This window comes from Pelophylax lessonae (genome assembly GCF_965119305.1).
Source record: "Pelophylax lessonae genome assembly, chromosome: 13".
In the NCBI taxonomy this organism is placed as follows: Eukaryota; Metazoa; Chordata; class Amphibia; order Anura; family Ranidae; genus Pelophylax; species Pelophylax lessonae.
Window position 1 is genome coordinate 143,660,483 of NC_138780.1, and position 14,139 is coordinate 143,674,621.

Here is a 14,139-nt window from a genome sequence, read left to right on the forward strand (position 1 = left end):
TTCTGGAACAAACGCTATCCAGCTCTCAGTGTCAATTGGCCGCAAAGCAAGAAACCGAAAAGAGCAAGGACAGGTAAAAGAAGGGAGGAACCAAGAAAAGAAAAATAAGCAAAGTAAACTTCAGATTTTTAAAGTGCAATTTTACATCAATTGCTTACTATATGTGCACCATCTTTTTATTACAGAAAAAAAATTGCACGTTATGGCAAAAGCCCTAGGTGTCAGCAGCAGAGTTTACTTCAGCTTTGGGTCAATGGCAGTATTGTCACAGTTGACAATGCCAGGTGTTAAATATAAAGGTCACCAAAGGGCTCCAACAAAATTTTACTATGATCTGTCATTACGCCCCTGGATGGATGACATATACAGTATATGTGTTTTCTGGTATTTTCACAGACTGTTGAATTCTAATACAAATTTAGAAAACTTGTAGAACTACAACAAACCCTATTTATTAGCATGTATACATCAGAGATGCCTGTGTGTGAAGCCAATTTTTCCATTCTGACAGTAGGAATCTGAAGTCTAAATCTGCCTGGTGTCGGTGAGCAACTCAGAATTTATTATTTTTTTATACATTAATTAATGCAGACCAGCGTGGATTTATGTGATTATCAGTAATACCATAAATGTTGATGGTTTTCAGTCCTACCTTTAATGAATCAACCAGGTCCTGTACCAGGAAAAGTCTCCGGAGCTCTCGGACTATGCTGTTTAAGTACACCTGTAGACAGTCTGTGTATTTCTGGATCTGTTCTTGGGAAAGGGAGATCTCCACATCCAGATAGTTTCTGCAAGAAAGCAAATGCAATGTTCATTAATGGTTGAAGATTAGCGATTCTGACAAAGTTATCAAAAGAGATTTGAACACATCCAAAGTCCAAACTGGAAAAGCATGCTTTCTCAGACTCATAGGTGTGCGCAGCCTATAGCATTGAGGTGTGTACCCCAAAACTCAAACACACATGCATGTGTATGTCTACATGTATATGGCCCCGGTGCATTCAAGTCCCTGCTGGCACAATAAAAGAGAAATGCTTAAGCACTTCTCTTATGGCTGAGCTGGTAAGAGTGAGATCTTTCCCATCTCCCCACCGACACACAGAGCGATAATGCTAATGTGCACAAGGTGATTAGGGTGTGCCCAGGCACACCCGGCACACCCTGTGCACACGCCTATGCTCAGACTGGTGGTTACCAGAGGATGGAGCTTTCTAACTTTTGTCTGAAGAGTTTGGCAAATCATTAAGATTAGCTGTAATCTCCAGCACAATCACTGGTTAACTGTGTTAGTGAAACCAACATCACTGCTGCTAGTTGAAGAGGGAAGGAGAGCAATGATTTAGGACAGCAATGTTTTTGTGTGCTTGGAGAAAGAGGGAGCTAGTTGGGATCTGCTTTTGCTTTCACCACCTCCTTTTGCCCAATCAGCAATAAAAAGTAGTTGACATGCAGGAACTTGGAGCCATGTGACTATATGAAGAAGAAAGAGAGAAGGACCCAACTCCAGCTCAGTATGGTAGTCACCACAGGATTACCGAGGTCACAACTGTAACAAGGATTTAGGATCCCATTAGGGCCTCCACCACTCATCAGATCCGAATACAGCTCCATTCTTCCTTCAGAAAACTGCATTAGTACGGTTAGGGAGCAAGCTGGCATACAGCAAATGTACTATGATTCACGTACCATGCTTCCTGTACTCTGCTATTATGCCTTAGTGCCAGGCCACTCTTTAACAGTAGTAAAGTGCACCATTGGACAGAGAAATCTGATGCTAACCCTATTTCCACAGACTGTATTAGATATGTGTGTGTCACATACAATGCCACAAGTACAGATTTGCTGTTGGTGTAGGTGTGGAGTGCTGGGAGTGATAACTTTTCTATTCCAGAACATTATGTGTACATGTCAAAATATAAAGGTTCCTATGGGTTACTGCACTTTGCACAATCATTTGCCTGTTTAAAGAGGACCCAAAAAGTAGAGAGCAAAGGACTAGTGACCACTGTTTGCGGTACCCCTGAAGCTGATCCTTTCCCTATCACTAACTCACCATGCCTTTTTATGCCATGCCAGGCAGCCATCATGGTAGGGTTAATGTCAGAGCCTCAAACAAGGAGAACAGTGAGTAGCGTGGTCATGACATCACCAAATCTCACTTCACACCTCCTAAAAATACCAGTCAAAAGCAGAAATGTCTTTATAATATACTTCAGATATACAGCTGTAGGCTCAGGAGTGCCTAGGCACACTTACATACCAGGAAGTGCACTGATATTTTTCAGGAATTCAAGACAAAAATGAAAATTTTTTAGAGTTCTGCTGACGCACAACTAGCAAATCTTCTTTTTGTTTTAATTCAGTTCCACTTTAACTTGTGTTTGTCATAAACAAAGAATTTAGCTAAAACTACTTACTTAAATGGATGGCCTTCATCGGTTTTCTGTACAGCCTGTAAAACTGATTTGTAGATTCTGAAGCTGATTGTGGCTGAGAGGGCAGCAAGTGCTAAGTAGGCGATGACACTGACCACACTGAACTGAGTCAGGGAGAAGAGCATCAAAAGGACACTTCCAAATACTATTCCGGACTGCTTCACATCCCGCCAGTATAACAAGTCAATAGCTGTAAAAGATCAAAATGGGTATAAATGAGTCATAAAACTTTTTATATTCAAATCCAGAAATTATTTTTACTTAATGAAGCTGTGCTGTACTTTAAATTCTGTGCCTAATAAAATTGTAGCTTTAACATGAACAATTCACAGATTTTCTATAATGCAGAGTATCACTTACAGCACTTCAAACCATTTGACACTTTTATGATTTATTAAAGTGGGAGTAAACTTCTATCTCTGACCTTTACCTATGGGTAAGCCTACAATAAGGCCTACCTATAGGTATTGTAATGCACCGTTTAGGAGATATTTGCAGGGCCAACAATCCATGCCTTCCCCTAGTGCAAGCACCTTTCCCAGCAGTAGTAAAGCACTGGTCAGGCACACATTTAACCCTTTGATCACCCTGATGTTTACCCCTTCCCAGCCAGTGTCATTAGTACAGTGACAGTGCATATTTGTTAGCAATGATCACTGTATTAGTGTCACTGGTCCCCAAGAAGTGTCAAAATTGTCAGTTAGGGGTTTATTTACCAAAAGTAGAGATGGCAAAAGTAGTCACATTTCTGCATAGAAACCAATCGGCTTTTAACCTCAGCTTGTTAAATTAATCTTTGGCAATAAAACCTGGAAGCTGATTGGTTTCTGTGCAGAATTGTGACTACTTTTGCCCTTTAGTAAATAAACCCATTAGTGTCCTGACTGTCTGCTGCAATATTGCCGTCCTACTAAAAATCGCTGATCACCGCAATTACTAGCAAAAAAAAAAAAAAAAAAAATCCCATAGTTTGTAGACGCTATAACTTTTACACAAACCAATCAATATACACTTATTGGGATTTTTTGTTACCAAACATATGTAGCAGAGTACATATTGGCCTAAAGTGATAAAGAAATTCAATTTTTTCAATTTTTTATAGCAGAAAGTAAAAAAAAAAAAAAATACCAGGTGGTCCATTGTGGAAATTTTTGATACTCACCCACGCAGAGGATCCAGCCCTAACCTGCAAATATCCGCTTTTTCTCTGCCACCGTGATCAAGAGGCCTGCCGGCTCTTCTGGGTTCAGCCAGCAAACTTCCTGAAGGTGGAGCACTAGGTAAACCCCCCCCCCCCCTCCTCTCTCTTTTCTGAATTAGGCGTTTTTCCTCTTTGGATATGTGACGTGCATATCCCAGGAGGTAAAGGGTGGACAGTGCACATTATTCGCCTACGCATGGGACTGCACTTCTTTTTTTTTCCCCCAAAAAGTTCATTTAAAAAAAATTAAAAAAAAAGATAACCCTTTTGTGCTAGTGGAGGGGAGGAGGGGTGTGGATAGGAGGGAAGTGTCTCATGCGGGTGAAGATCTGCTTCAGGAATACATACTTAAAGCGGTGTTTCACCCAAAAGTGGAACTTTAGCTCATTTGCTACCTCCCCCCCTCCGGTGCCACATTTGGAACCTTTCAGGGGGGAGGGGGGGAATGGGTACCTGTTTTTGACAGGTACCCTTCCCCACTTCCAGGCGCCATCCTTCAGAAGTTTGGCCCCCCTCCTCCTTCCGCCGCCGCCGAGCCAGTCCAAATGTGCAGCGTGCTTAGCACATTAGGGACCCCCCCCCCCCCGTGAAGCCGCAAAGGCTTCACTGCCGGGTTCCCTCACTGGCAATGGTGGCGGCAGCCTCCGACAGCCGATGGAAACATTGGCTGTGGTACCGACATCGCTGGACTCCAGGACAGGTAAGTGTCCTAATATTAAAAGTCAGCAGCTACAGTATGCGTAGCTGCTGACTTTTAATTTTTGTAGGGGGAGGGGGTGAGGCTGGAACACCGCTTTAACCACTTGCCGACCGCTCACTCGAGCTCTACTGCGGCAAAGTGGTTAGTTCCCGTTCAGCGAGGTAGGCCTACGTCGCTGGACTCCTCCCCTTGTGGGCGGCGCACACGGAGGCTCGCTTCCGCTGTATTCAGTCACAGCGGGAGTCGGGCCAGGGGAGGAGATTGTCAGGGAATCGAGTTTGGAGATCCGCCCGCTTGTGTAAACAAAGTGGGCGGATCTCCTAAGTGACATACAGTGACAGATTGCAGGGTTCAGCATAGCTGAACCTGCAATCTGTCCCTGTGTCACTCAGTCACCTCCCCCCCCACACGTTAGTAAGCACCAGGCATACATTAACCCCTCCCTCTCCAATAAAATTAACCCCTTCCCTGCCAGTGTCATTTTTACAGTAACAGTGCATATTTATAGCACTGATTACTGTAGTAATGTCACTGGTACCCCCAAAAGTGTCAAAAATGTCAGTCAAGGGTCCGATCTGTCCGCCGCAATGTCGCAGTCCCGCAAAAAAAAAAAAAAAAATCGCAGATCGCCGCCATTACCGCCAAAAAAAATACCAAAAATGACAGAAATCTTTCCCGTAGTTAGTAAACGCAATAACTTTTGCGCAAACCAATCAAAATAAGCTTATTGTGATTTTTTTTTACCAAACATAGGTAGCAGAAAACAAATTGGCCAAAAATTTTGATTTTTACATTTTTTGGGGGGGGGGGGGGGAATTCATATAAAAAAAAAATGTGAAAAATATTGTTATTTTTTCAAAATTTACGCTCTTTTTTTGTTTATAGCGCAAAAAGTAAAAATCGCACAGGTGATCAAATACCACCAAAAGAAAGCTCTATTTGTGGCAAAAAAAGGACGTAAATTTTGTTTGGGTACGGCTTTTCATGACCGCGCAATTGTCAGTTAAAGTCACGCAGTGCCGAATCGCAAAAAGTGGCCTGGACGTAAGACAGCAAAATCCTCCGGTGGTAAAGTGGTTAAAAGTCAGCAGCTACAGTCGGTGTAGCTGCTGACTTTTCATTTTTGGAGGGGGAGGGGGTGAGGCTGGAACACCGCTTTAAAGTGTTAGTCCACCCTAAAACTAAAATCCCTGCATGTATAGACCTCCACGATCTAACACTAACCTATCTAACCCTGTAAAGGAGAAATCAGTATACATACCTTTTTTGAAGCCAATCCGATCCGAGCACAGCCGACAAGGGCTGTGAAAAGAATGGAGAGTGATGTCACCCATAGACTTATTATGAGGCTTCCATTGTTGGCGGTGTCCTCTGCACCCCTCTCCATAGCGAAGCCGCGGCTGACAGCTCAGCGTGGGGTCGGCTTCAGAAAAGGTATGTATACTGATTTCTTCTTTACAGGGTTAGATAGGTGGAGGTCTACAGATGCAGGGATTTTAGTGTTAGGGTGGACTTATCCTTTAAAAACTATTTTTTTATAACCAGAGTTTGGTGTCGTTTGAAGCCATAAATGTTCAGAGGTGAACAGAGGGAAATAGTTAGCACAATTTGTACATTTTGTGGATTGGTGATGCCCCCACCAAGGGCCTGTGTCAATGGGCTCTGGGCTTGTATCAATGGGAAAAGCTTAGCTTCAGTTTGAAATGTGAATTGACACTGACAAGTGCATTTGACCTTCTTCTGATTTGCATTTGACCTGCTTCAACACTTCTATGGGAATGCAAAACAAAAGCCTGCCGAGACAGAGACTCTGCTGTCCTAGGCACTGGCAGAGAGTGCCTTATGGTATATACAGCCTACAGTTCTTTTTTTTTTTAATGTATGCTTTGTATACAGTCTGAGCTTTACATTGTTCTTCACTTCAATTCTACAAGAAATTCCATCTGTAACTTTAAAAGCTGAAGAACATGTTATGCTCCTTAGATGCCTACTTCATTCTTCTTCCCACTGCATTGACATACAATAGCAATGAAATGCTTTAAATAAATTCAGTTTTTCACCTACCAAAATGAAATAATTATTTATTGCTGTAAGGGAAACTGTTTTCTTCATATAGCCAGGGGTGCTGGGGGGGGGGGGGGGAGCCCCCCTCTGCTGTCAGAATACAATTGCTCCCTGGGAGGCATTCCCCCATACACACATCCGGTTGAACAAAAGAAAATGAATCATGTATGACCTGCCTTAGGATAAAGATTTTACAAAAATAAATAAAGGCTGATCATTGTAAGCACCCTATCATTGTTAAAGAATATCTTATCCCAACACTTTATATTCCTAAAATGTGTCTGCTGCAGGGCCGGTGCTTCCACTAGGCAAACTAGGCAGCCGCCTAGGGCGCATTGCCACCTAGGAGCGCAGCCAGGAGTCAGCACCCTCTCTCCATTATGAATGATTATTGTGAGCTGAGGGGAGAGGTGGTGGTAGGGGAGGAAGAAGGGACAGAAAGATGCCAGGTGTCTTGGGCAGTGGCGGAACTATCAGGCCCTGGCTTTCCACCACTTTTGGAGGGGCCCCAAGAGGCAGGAATGGAGCCCACCAGAGTGCTGCCTGCATGATGATCCTCTTCAGCTGGAGCTGAACGGCCTTAACCCCAGGCAGGGAGTGACTCTCTGCACTGAGCTGGTAGGCAGCCGTTAATTTCCCTGGGTTGGTATTAAGCAGGGAGCGGAGGAGAGATGAACCTGAGCCGGAGCTCGGCACTGGAGGGTGGAACCTTTACTGGGGCAGAAGCGAAGAGGCACCGGAATGGTCTGAGGAGGTTGGTGATGAAGGACATGCGGAGCTCTCTGACTGCTGCTTTTCCCTCCACCTGGAGCCGGTTGGAGCTGTGGTGAGCACTGTGGTCCAGGAGAGAAGCGTCCTGGGAGAAGGAATCAGCAGGATCACTGTGAAGGAGGGCAGAGTGGGGGCCACTTTCTTCATACCGCCCAGTTAGTGTACCCAGAACAGGGGATCGGGGTCCCTGGGTGTTACATGGAGCATCCCTGGTATGAAAGTGAATCGGGGTCACCAGGTGTGCCATGGGGAATCAGAGTCACCAGGTGTGACATGGAGGATAGGGGTCACCGGTGTAACAGGAGTTCGGGGTCACCAGGTGTGCCATGAGGAATTGGGGTCCCTGGGTGTGCCATGGGGGATTGGGGTCCCCAAGTGTGACATGGAGGAACATCAGGGTCCCCAAGTGTGACATGGAGGAACATCAGGGTCCCCAACTGTGACATGGAAAACATCAGGGTCTGACATAGAGGAACATTGGGGTCACTGAGTATGACAGCATGACATGGAGGAACACGGGGGTCCCTGGGTGTGACATGGAGGAACATCAGGGTTAGTGGGTATGACAGCATGACATGGAGGAATATTGGGGCCCAAGGGTGTGACATAGAAAAACATCAAAGTCCCTGGGTGTGACAAGGAGGGACATTGGGGTCCCCGGGTGTGACATGGAGGAATATGGGGGGGGGGTCACTGGGTATAAAAGCATAACATGGAGGAACCATCAGATCAGGGTCACTGGATATGACATAGAGGAGTTTTTAACCCCTTTCCTTTTTTCAATGATCAGATACACCCCCCCCTGCACAGTTTGTCACTGGGAAGATCAGCGTACTGTTGCTTCTCCATCACTGGTGATGCTGCCAGCCCCTCTGCTTTCCTATTAAAAACTGACCACAGTGGGCATGGGAGCAGAGCATGATCAGTTTTCTAGCTGTACTGGAAACTCAGCCTACCCTCCTGCAATGATCAGACTTGTCCTGATACACCCCGCCTGCACAGCTTGTCACTGGGAAGATCAGTGTACTGTTGCTTCTCCTCCCTCCAGCTCTTATGCAGCTGAGAACAGAGAGAATGTGATCACTTATAAAAAAAAAAAAAAAGGGGGAAAAAGTGTTTATAATTTTTTTTGGATAGCTATACACAAATGGTTTGTCTTTTCTATTTTAAACTGAGTGGGTTGTTTTAGGGTTTAAGGCTTCACATACGCTTTAAATGGTTTGTCTCATCCCTGTAAACTAATACAACTGGAAGAGAGCCTATTCTTTTGAAAAACAACAGACTTACTGGCTGGATCATCAGATGAAAATAGAAGAAAGACAGCATAAAGATAAAACTAATATGACCATCACATCTAAGAATTGGTAAGCTGCAATATAAAAAAAAAAAAAAAAGTTTGCTTTTGGGTTTAATACTGCTTTAAAGTGGTAGTAAACAGGTATGCTTATAAAGTAGCTTACCTATAGGTAAAATGTATATCTCCTGAACGTGGAGATGTTCTAGCGAGCAGCAGCCGTCATTGGTGCATATTATTATACAGCACCAACAGTTTGCACAACATTTCACAAAACAAAGAAAAACCGTCCACTTACAATGCAATTCAATACTAGAAGATTACAAGGACCCTGCTCCTGACAGCTAGAAAGGAAGGGGAAAGTGATATAAAAAAGGTAATAACTGAACAAAAACTGTTTTTAGGTGGAGGTGAATTAGGCTTTCCTAAAGAGTTGAGTTTTGGGGGATCACCTAAGGGTGGACATCATAAGTCAGTGATGGCAAACCTTGGCACCCCAGATGTTTTGGAACTACATTTCCCATGATGCTCATGCACTCTATAGCGTAGTTGAGCATCATTGGAAATGTAGTTCCAAAACATCTGGGGTACCAAGGTTTGCCATCACTGGCATAGGGTATAACCGGACAACTTGGGGTAGGGAGTTGCAGAGGATGGCAGAGGCTCTGGAGAAGTCCTGGAGACAAAGGAGCTAGAGGATAGGAGGATTGGAGAGGATGGTTTGGGTGATATTTTGAGATTAGGTTTGTAATGTAGCTCAGGGATGAGTTGTGGATGGCTTTGTATGTTGTTGGTAGTAGTTTGAATTGTTTGAAACTGAATGGTTGGTAAGGTGGATGAGTAAGGCAGCAGCATTCATGACAGACTAAAGGAAGAATAAGCTGTATAGAGGTAGGCCAATGAGGAAGAAATTGCAATAGTTACGGCAAGAGATAACAAGGGAGTGATTATGTTGCTTTGTGGTATCATGTCAACGCAACATTTATGTAATCTGCACACCGCATATACAGTATTTACTGCAATATAATTAAGTCTGTAGATTAAAATGTCACATTTTTTTTTACCTTTATGTAACGTAGCAGAATGAAAGAGATCAAAATACTGTAAATCAAGGGGTCTGTACTTCAGACTTTAGGTGGGGCAGACTGTGCCCAGTGGGAGTAAACAATAGCAGATCTTTGGTATTCGGGGGAGAAATAGTTTTTGTCATTGGGAGGAATACTGCACCATTTATGTTGTCAGTGGCAGGAATTATGCCCCATTGTTGGTGTCAGTGGCAGGAATTATGCCCCATTGTTGGTGTCAGTGGCAGGAATTATGCCCCATTGTAGGTGTCAGTGGCAGGAATTATGCCCCATTGTAGGTGTCAGTGGCAGGAATTATGCCCCATTGTAGGTGTCAGTGGCAGGAATTATGCCCCATTGCTGGTGTCAGTGGCAGGAATTATGCCCCATTGCTGGTGTCAGTGGCAGGAATTATGCCCCATTGCTGGTGTCAGTGGCAGGAATTATGCCCCATTGCTGGTGTCAGTGGCAGGAATTATGCCCCATTGCTGGTGTCAGTGGCAGGAATTATGCCCCATTGCTGGTGTCAGTGGCAGGAATTATGCCCCATTGCTGGTGTCAGTGGCAGGAATTATGCCCCATTGCTGGTGTCAGTAGAAAGAATAGTGCCCCATTGTTGGTGTCAGTGGCAGGAATTATGCCCCATTGTTGGTGTCAGTGGCAGGAATTATGCCCCATTGTTGGTGTCAGTAGAAGGAATAGTGGCCCGTTGTTGGTGTCAGTAGAAGGAATAGTGCCCCATTGTAGGTGTCAGTGGCAGGAATTATGCCCCATTGTTGGTGTTAGTGGCAGGAATTATGCCCCATTGTTGGTGTCAGTGGCAGGAATAATGCCTCAAGGGAGGGATAAAGGCAATCAAAGGGCCACAGTTTGGGGACCACTGCTGTAAATTAAAAGAGAAGTGGGGCCAAAGCTCTTTTGGTTCTACTTCTCCTGGGCATCACAGGAATGTACTTCACTTGCTCGGTCCTGTGACCCGTATTCAGCCAGTCCAGACTGGAGAGATCCAGACTTTAATGTCGGGATCCACCCAGATGCCTGGACTGAAAGCTGACTCATCCTCTCAGCATACCGCAGAAAGACTGAGCCAGCCGCTCCCACCCTCTGCACAGCCCAGAGCTCTAGTGAGCACTGGAGGGGCAGAGCAGAGAGCCAGTGACTGACAGTCACTGGCACTCTGCTCACTGAAGACCAAGAATTGAGCGATCAGCAGTCTTTGATCACTCTTGATGTAAAGGCAGTGGGGAACAGATGCAGCATTGGATATATACTTCATCCACCATAGGATAGAAAAACAGCTCTGCCTGAGCATCTGAAGTAACAAGTGTGGTGACATCACTTGTGACATCACTACACTCCCAATCTAAACGCTATGTAGAATAATAATGTTTACATTTGCCTCTACAGCATGCAGCTATGGGGCAAAAAGTAGAAGCATCAGAATCTCAGGAGCTGATTGTGTCAGCTCATGGGCCTAGTCCTGGATGCCGGCTATCACAGACAATCAGTGGTAACAGCTTGGACCCACACATGGACCCAATGGAGACGCTGATTCCCTGTGCTGTGATTTGCTTATTCAAAAACACACAACCTGTAAAATAAGTCAGCAAATTCTAAACTTTCCTGGTGCCTGACCAATCAAAAGCCACTTTGATCCTAAGAAATCTTTTGCTGACATCCAGAGGGAGTTTAAAACTTCCTGGAGGGTAGATCTCCTGGTTTCCCTGCAGCTCTTATGAATTCTTTTCTCGGATCTCCACCCATTGGCCTGGCCGCCTGGGTTCATACTGCTCGTGACTTCGGCACAACTTGCATGCGACTTCTTTAACAGAAGTCAATACAAGTTGTACCAAAAGTAGTGCAGGAACCTTTTTTTATTTTATTTCCTCGGTTTTTATTGGGAATAAACAGTAAAAAAGTAAAAATAAAAGCTAAATTTTCCCGTATTTTTTCCCCCAACATTACCATCAATAATATTATTACCAGTGGCGGCTGGTGCACATTGGGGGTGCAGGGGCGCCGCCCCCCCCCCCCTATCCATGTGTCCAACCCCCTAATCTACATGCAGGGCGCCAGACGCATGGATTCCAATGGAGTTTTTTTTTTTTTGAAGCACGTGATTAGACCTAGAGGCTTAAAAAAAGGGTGGGCTCGGAGCGCAGAGCACTGCGCCCCGAGCCCACCCAGTTGTGTGACAATAGCGAATGAATATTCGCTATTGTCACACGGATCCTCCTCCTGGCCAATCAGGAAGCGGGTCCTGCGACCCGTTTCCCAATTGGCCAAAAGGCGAAGCCATGCCATTGGCCAAGGAGGAGGAGGGAGGACTCGAGGAGACGCAGGAGACTGAGGAGAAGCTGCTGCCACCGTTGCTGCTGGCTGCCTGCCCTTCACGGTGAGTGAGCCGACGGGGGGAAGGTATGGTGTGCAGGCTGGTGTAGTCCGGGGAGGGGGGGGTATGGTGTGGTCCGTCTGATGCCCCCCCCCCCCCCGGCCCATGGAGCACCAGCCGCCACTGATTATTATACAGGATTTACACAGCACCAACAGTTTGCACAGCGCTTCACAAAACAAAGAAAGACCATACAGCTAAAATACAATTCAATACTAGAATACTACAAGGGCCTTGCTCCTGACAGCTTACAATCTAGGAAGGAAGGGAAAGTGATATAAAAAGGTAATAATTGAAAAAATTAAGTTTTTAGGTGGAGGTAGGATAGGCTTTCCTAAAGAGTTAAGTTTTCAGGAATAGCCTAAGGGTGGACAGCATAGGACAGGGTGTCAAACTCAATTTCATTGTGGGCCGTGACAAAATTATGGTTGCCCTCAAAGGGCCGGTTGTATCTACAGTATAAGACTAGTTGTCTAGAGCACCCTAACCATCCCCCCCCCCCTACATTAGCTATTATGAGACCCTCGCCATCAGAAGTCAAGAACCCCCCACCTTCCCTTACATCATGGTGTGCCCCGTCCCTACCTGGTGCTGCTGCTGGGGAGAAGCTGGGGCAGAGCTGGGAAGCAGAAATTGCAGGGTTTGGCAGAGGACCAAAGGAGGGCAGGAGTCAGGTGCTAGGGACTGCTGAATACTAAGACTGGGGGGGGGGGGCAGAGATGAGGGGGTGCTGTGGCTGCACAGAGAAATATAGGATATGAAGGGGGAGTTCTGTCCCCCCTCCACTCTGCTGCCAACTTCTGAGACAGAGGGGGCGGAGACGAGCCTAACTGCGGCTGCACGAAAATGCTCAGGATCTGAAGGAGGAGTTCTGTCTTCTCTGATGCTGAATGCTGAGTCAAGGTGGGGGTGGAGACAAGGGGAGTGCTGCAGCTGTAGGAGAGGTGCGAGGGCCCTAATAAATGGCCTGGGGGCCCGCATTCGGCCCGCGGGCCTTGTGTTTGACACCAGTGGCATAGGGTATAGCTGGACAGCTTGGGGTAGGGAGTTGCAGAGGATGGCAGAGGCTCTGGAGAAGTCCTGGAGACAAAGGAGCTAGAGGATAGGAGGATTGGAGCGGATGATATTTTGAGATTAGGTTGGTAATGTAGCTCAGAGATGAGTTGTGGATGGCTTTGTATGTTGTTGTTAGTAGTTTGAATTGATAATAGCAAACCACAGCTGCTGGAAGTGCTCACAGGGCTGGAGGAGAAATACATTTAAATTGTTTGTAAAGGTTCAGATGAAAAAAAAAACAAACATGGTATACTTGTCTGCTCTGTGCAATAGCTTTGCACAGAGCAGCCCTGATTTCATCATAACAAGCTTCTTGCTCTGGGGGCACTCATGTGTGCTTGCTCCTGAGCTGCCTCTATGGGTCTATATTTGATCTGTGATTAACAGCAGTGAGAGCCAATGGCTGTGTCTCAGCCAATGACTAGGCAGAGACCTGGGAGAGCTTCTGCTCTCATGCACATCGCTGGATCAGGCTCGGGGGAGTATAAGGGAAGAGGGGCTATGGAGGGAGCTGCACACAGAAGGTTTTTGACCTTTCAGAAACACTTTACATTGTGCTTTGCCTTTGGAAGGCAAAACAACAGGGTCACTTACTTTTCCTCCTCCCCAGCAGCACATACCGTACTCCTTTTTAGTTGCTCCTTGTTGCTCTGTTTAGCCACCAGGAGCAAAGACATATACCTGGAACTTTTGGGTATGGAGGAGGAGGGACATGCTGGATCGATGACATCACAAGGGGGCTGGGTTGCCTGCTGCTGTCATTGGTGACTCTTCGCCTTACCTATTTAAGAAATGTCAGACGGAGGAGCAGGCAGATGGCGGAGAGCCTTTGACAAGGCCGGAGATTTTTTTTTGGGGTCAGGCAGTGCGGCGGGTGGCATGATTGACGATGGATTTACATTGGGGGACCCTTTTTTTGGGTGAGTGAGCTCACCATCCAATGTCTGACTGAAGTCTCCCCCCTCCCTCCTGCTCTCTCCTGCCTCTGAGTGAGTACACTAAGGTAAGGGGGACTCAGATGTAAGGGTTGCTCTGTGGACTCTGATGTAAGGGAGGTTTTGGGAACCCTAATTTAGGGGGAATGCTGGGAACTCTGATGTAACTGGGAGGTTTAGTGAGCAGAAACCCACTTACATCAGAGTTCCCCTTTACACACACA

The 14,139-nt window shown here is 45.9% G+C and overlaps 1 protein-coding gene across 2 annotated transcripts in view; it reads right to left on the reverse strand.

Moving 5' to 3' along the window:
• The window catches only part of RTN1 (reticulon 1), a 299,713-nt gene that overhangs the window by 16,921 nt on the left and 268,653 nt on the right, over positions 1-14,139 (reverse strand). For both annotated transcript variants that reach the window (XM_082242924.1, XM_082242925.1), the window contains 2 exons: positions 2,421-2,628; positions 653-791 (listed from right to left, as the gene is read on the reverse strand). In XM_082242924.1, coding sequence (XP_082099050.1) covers positions 653-791; positions 2,421-2,628 — 347 coding nt within the window. The remainder of the gene's footprint in view (positions 1-652; positions 792-2,420; positions 2,629-14,139) is intronic.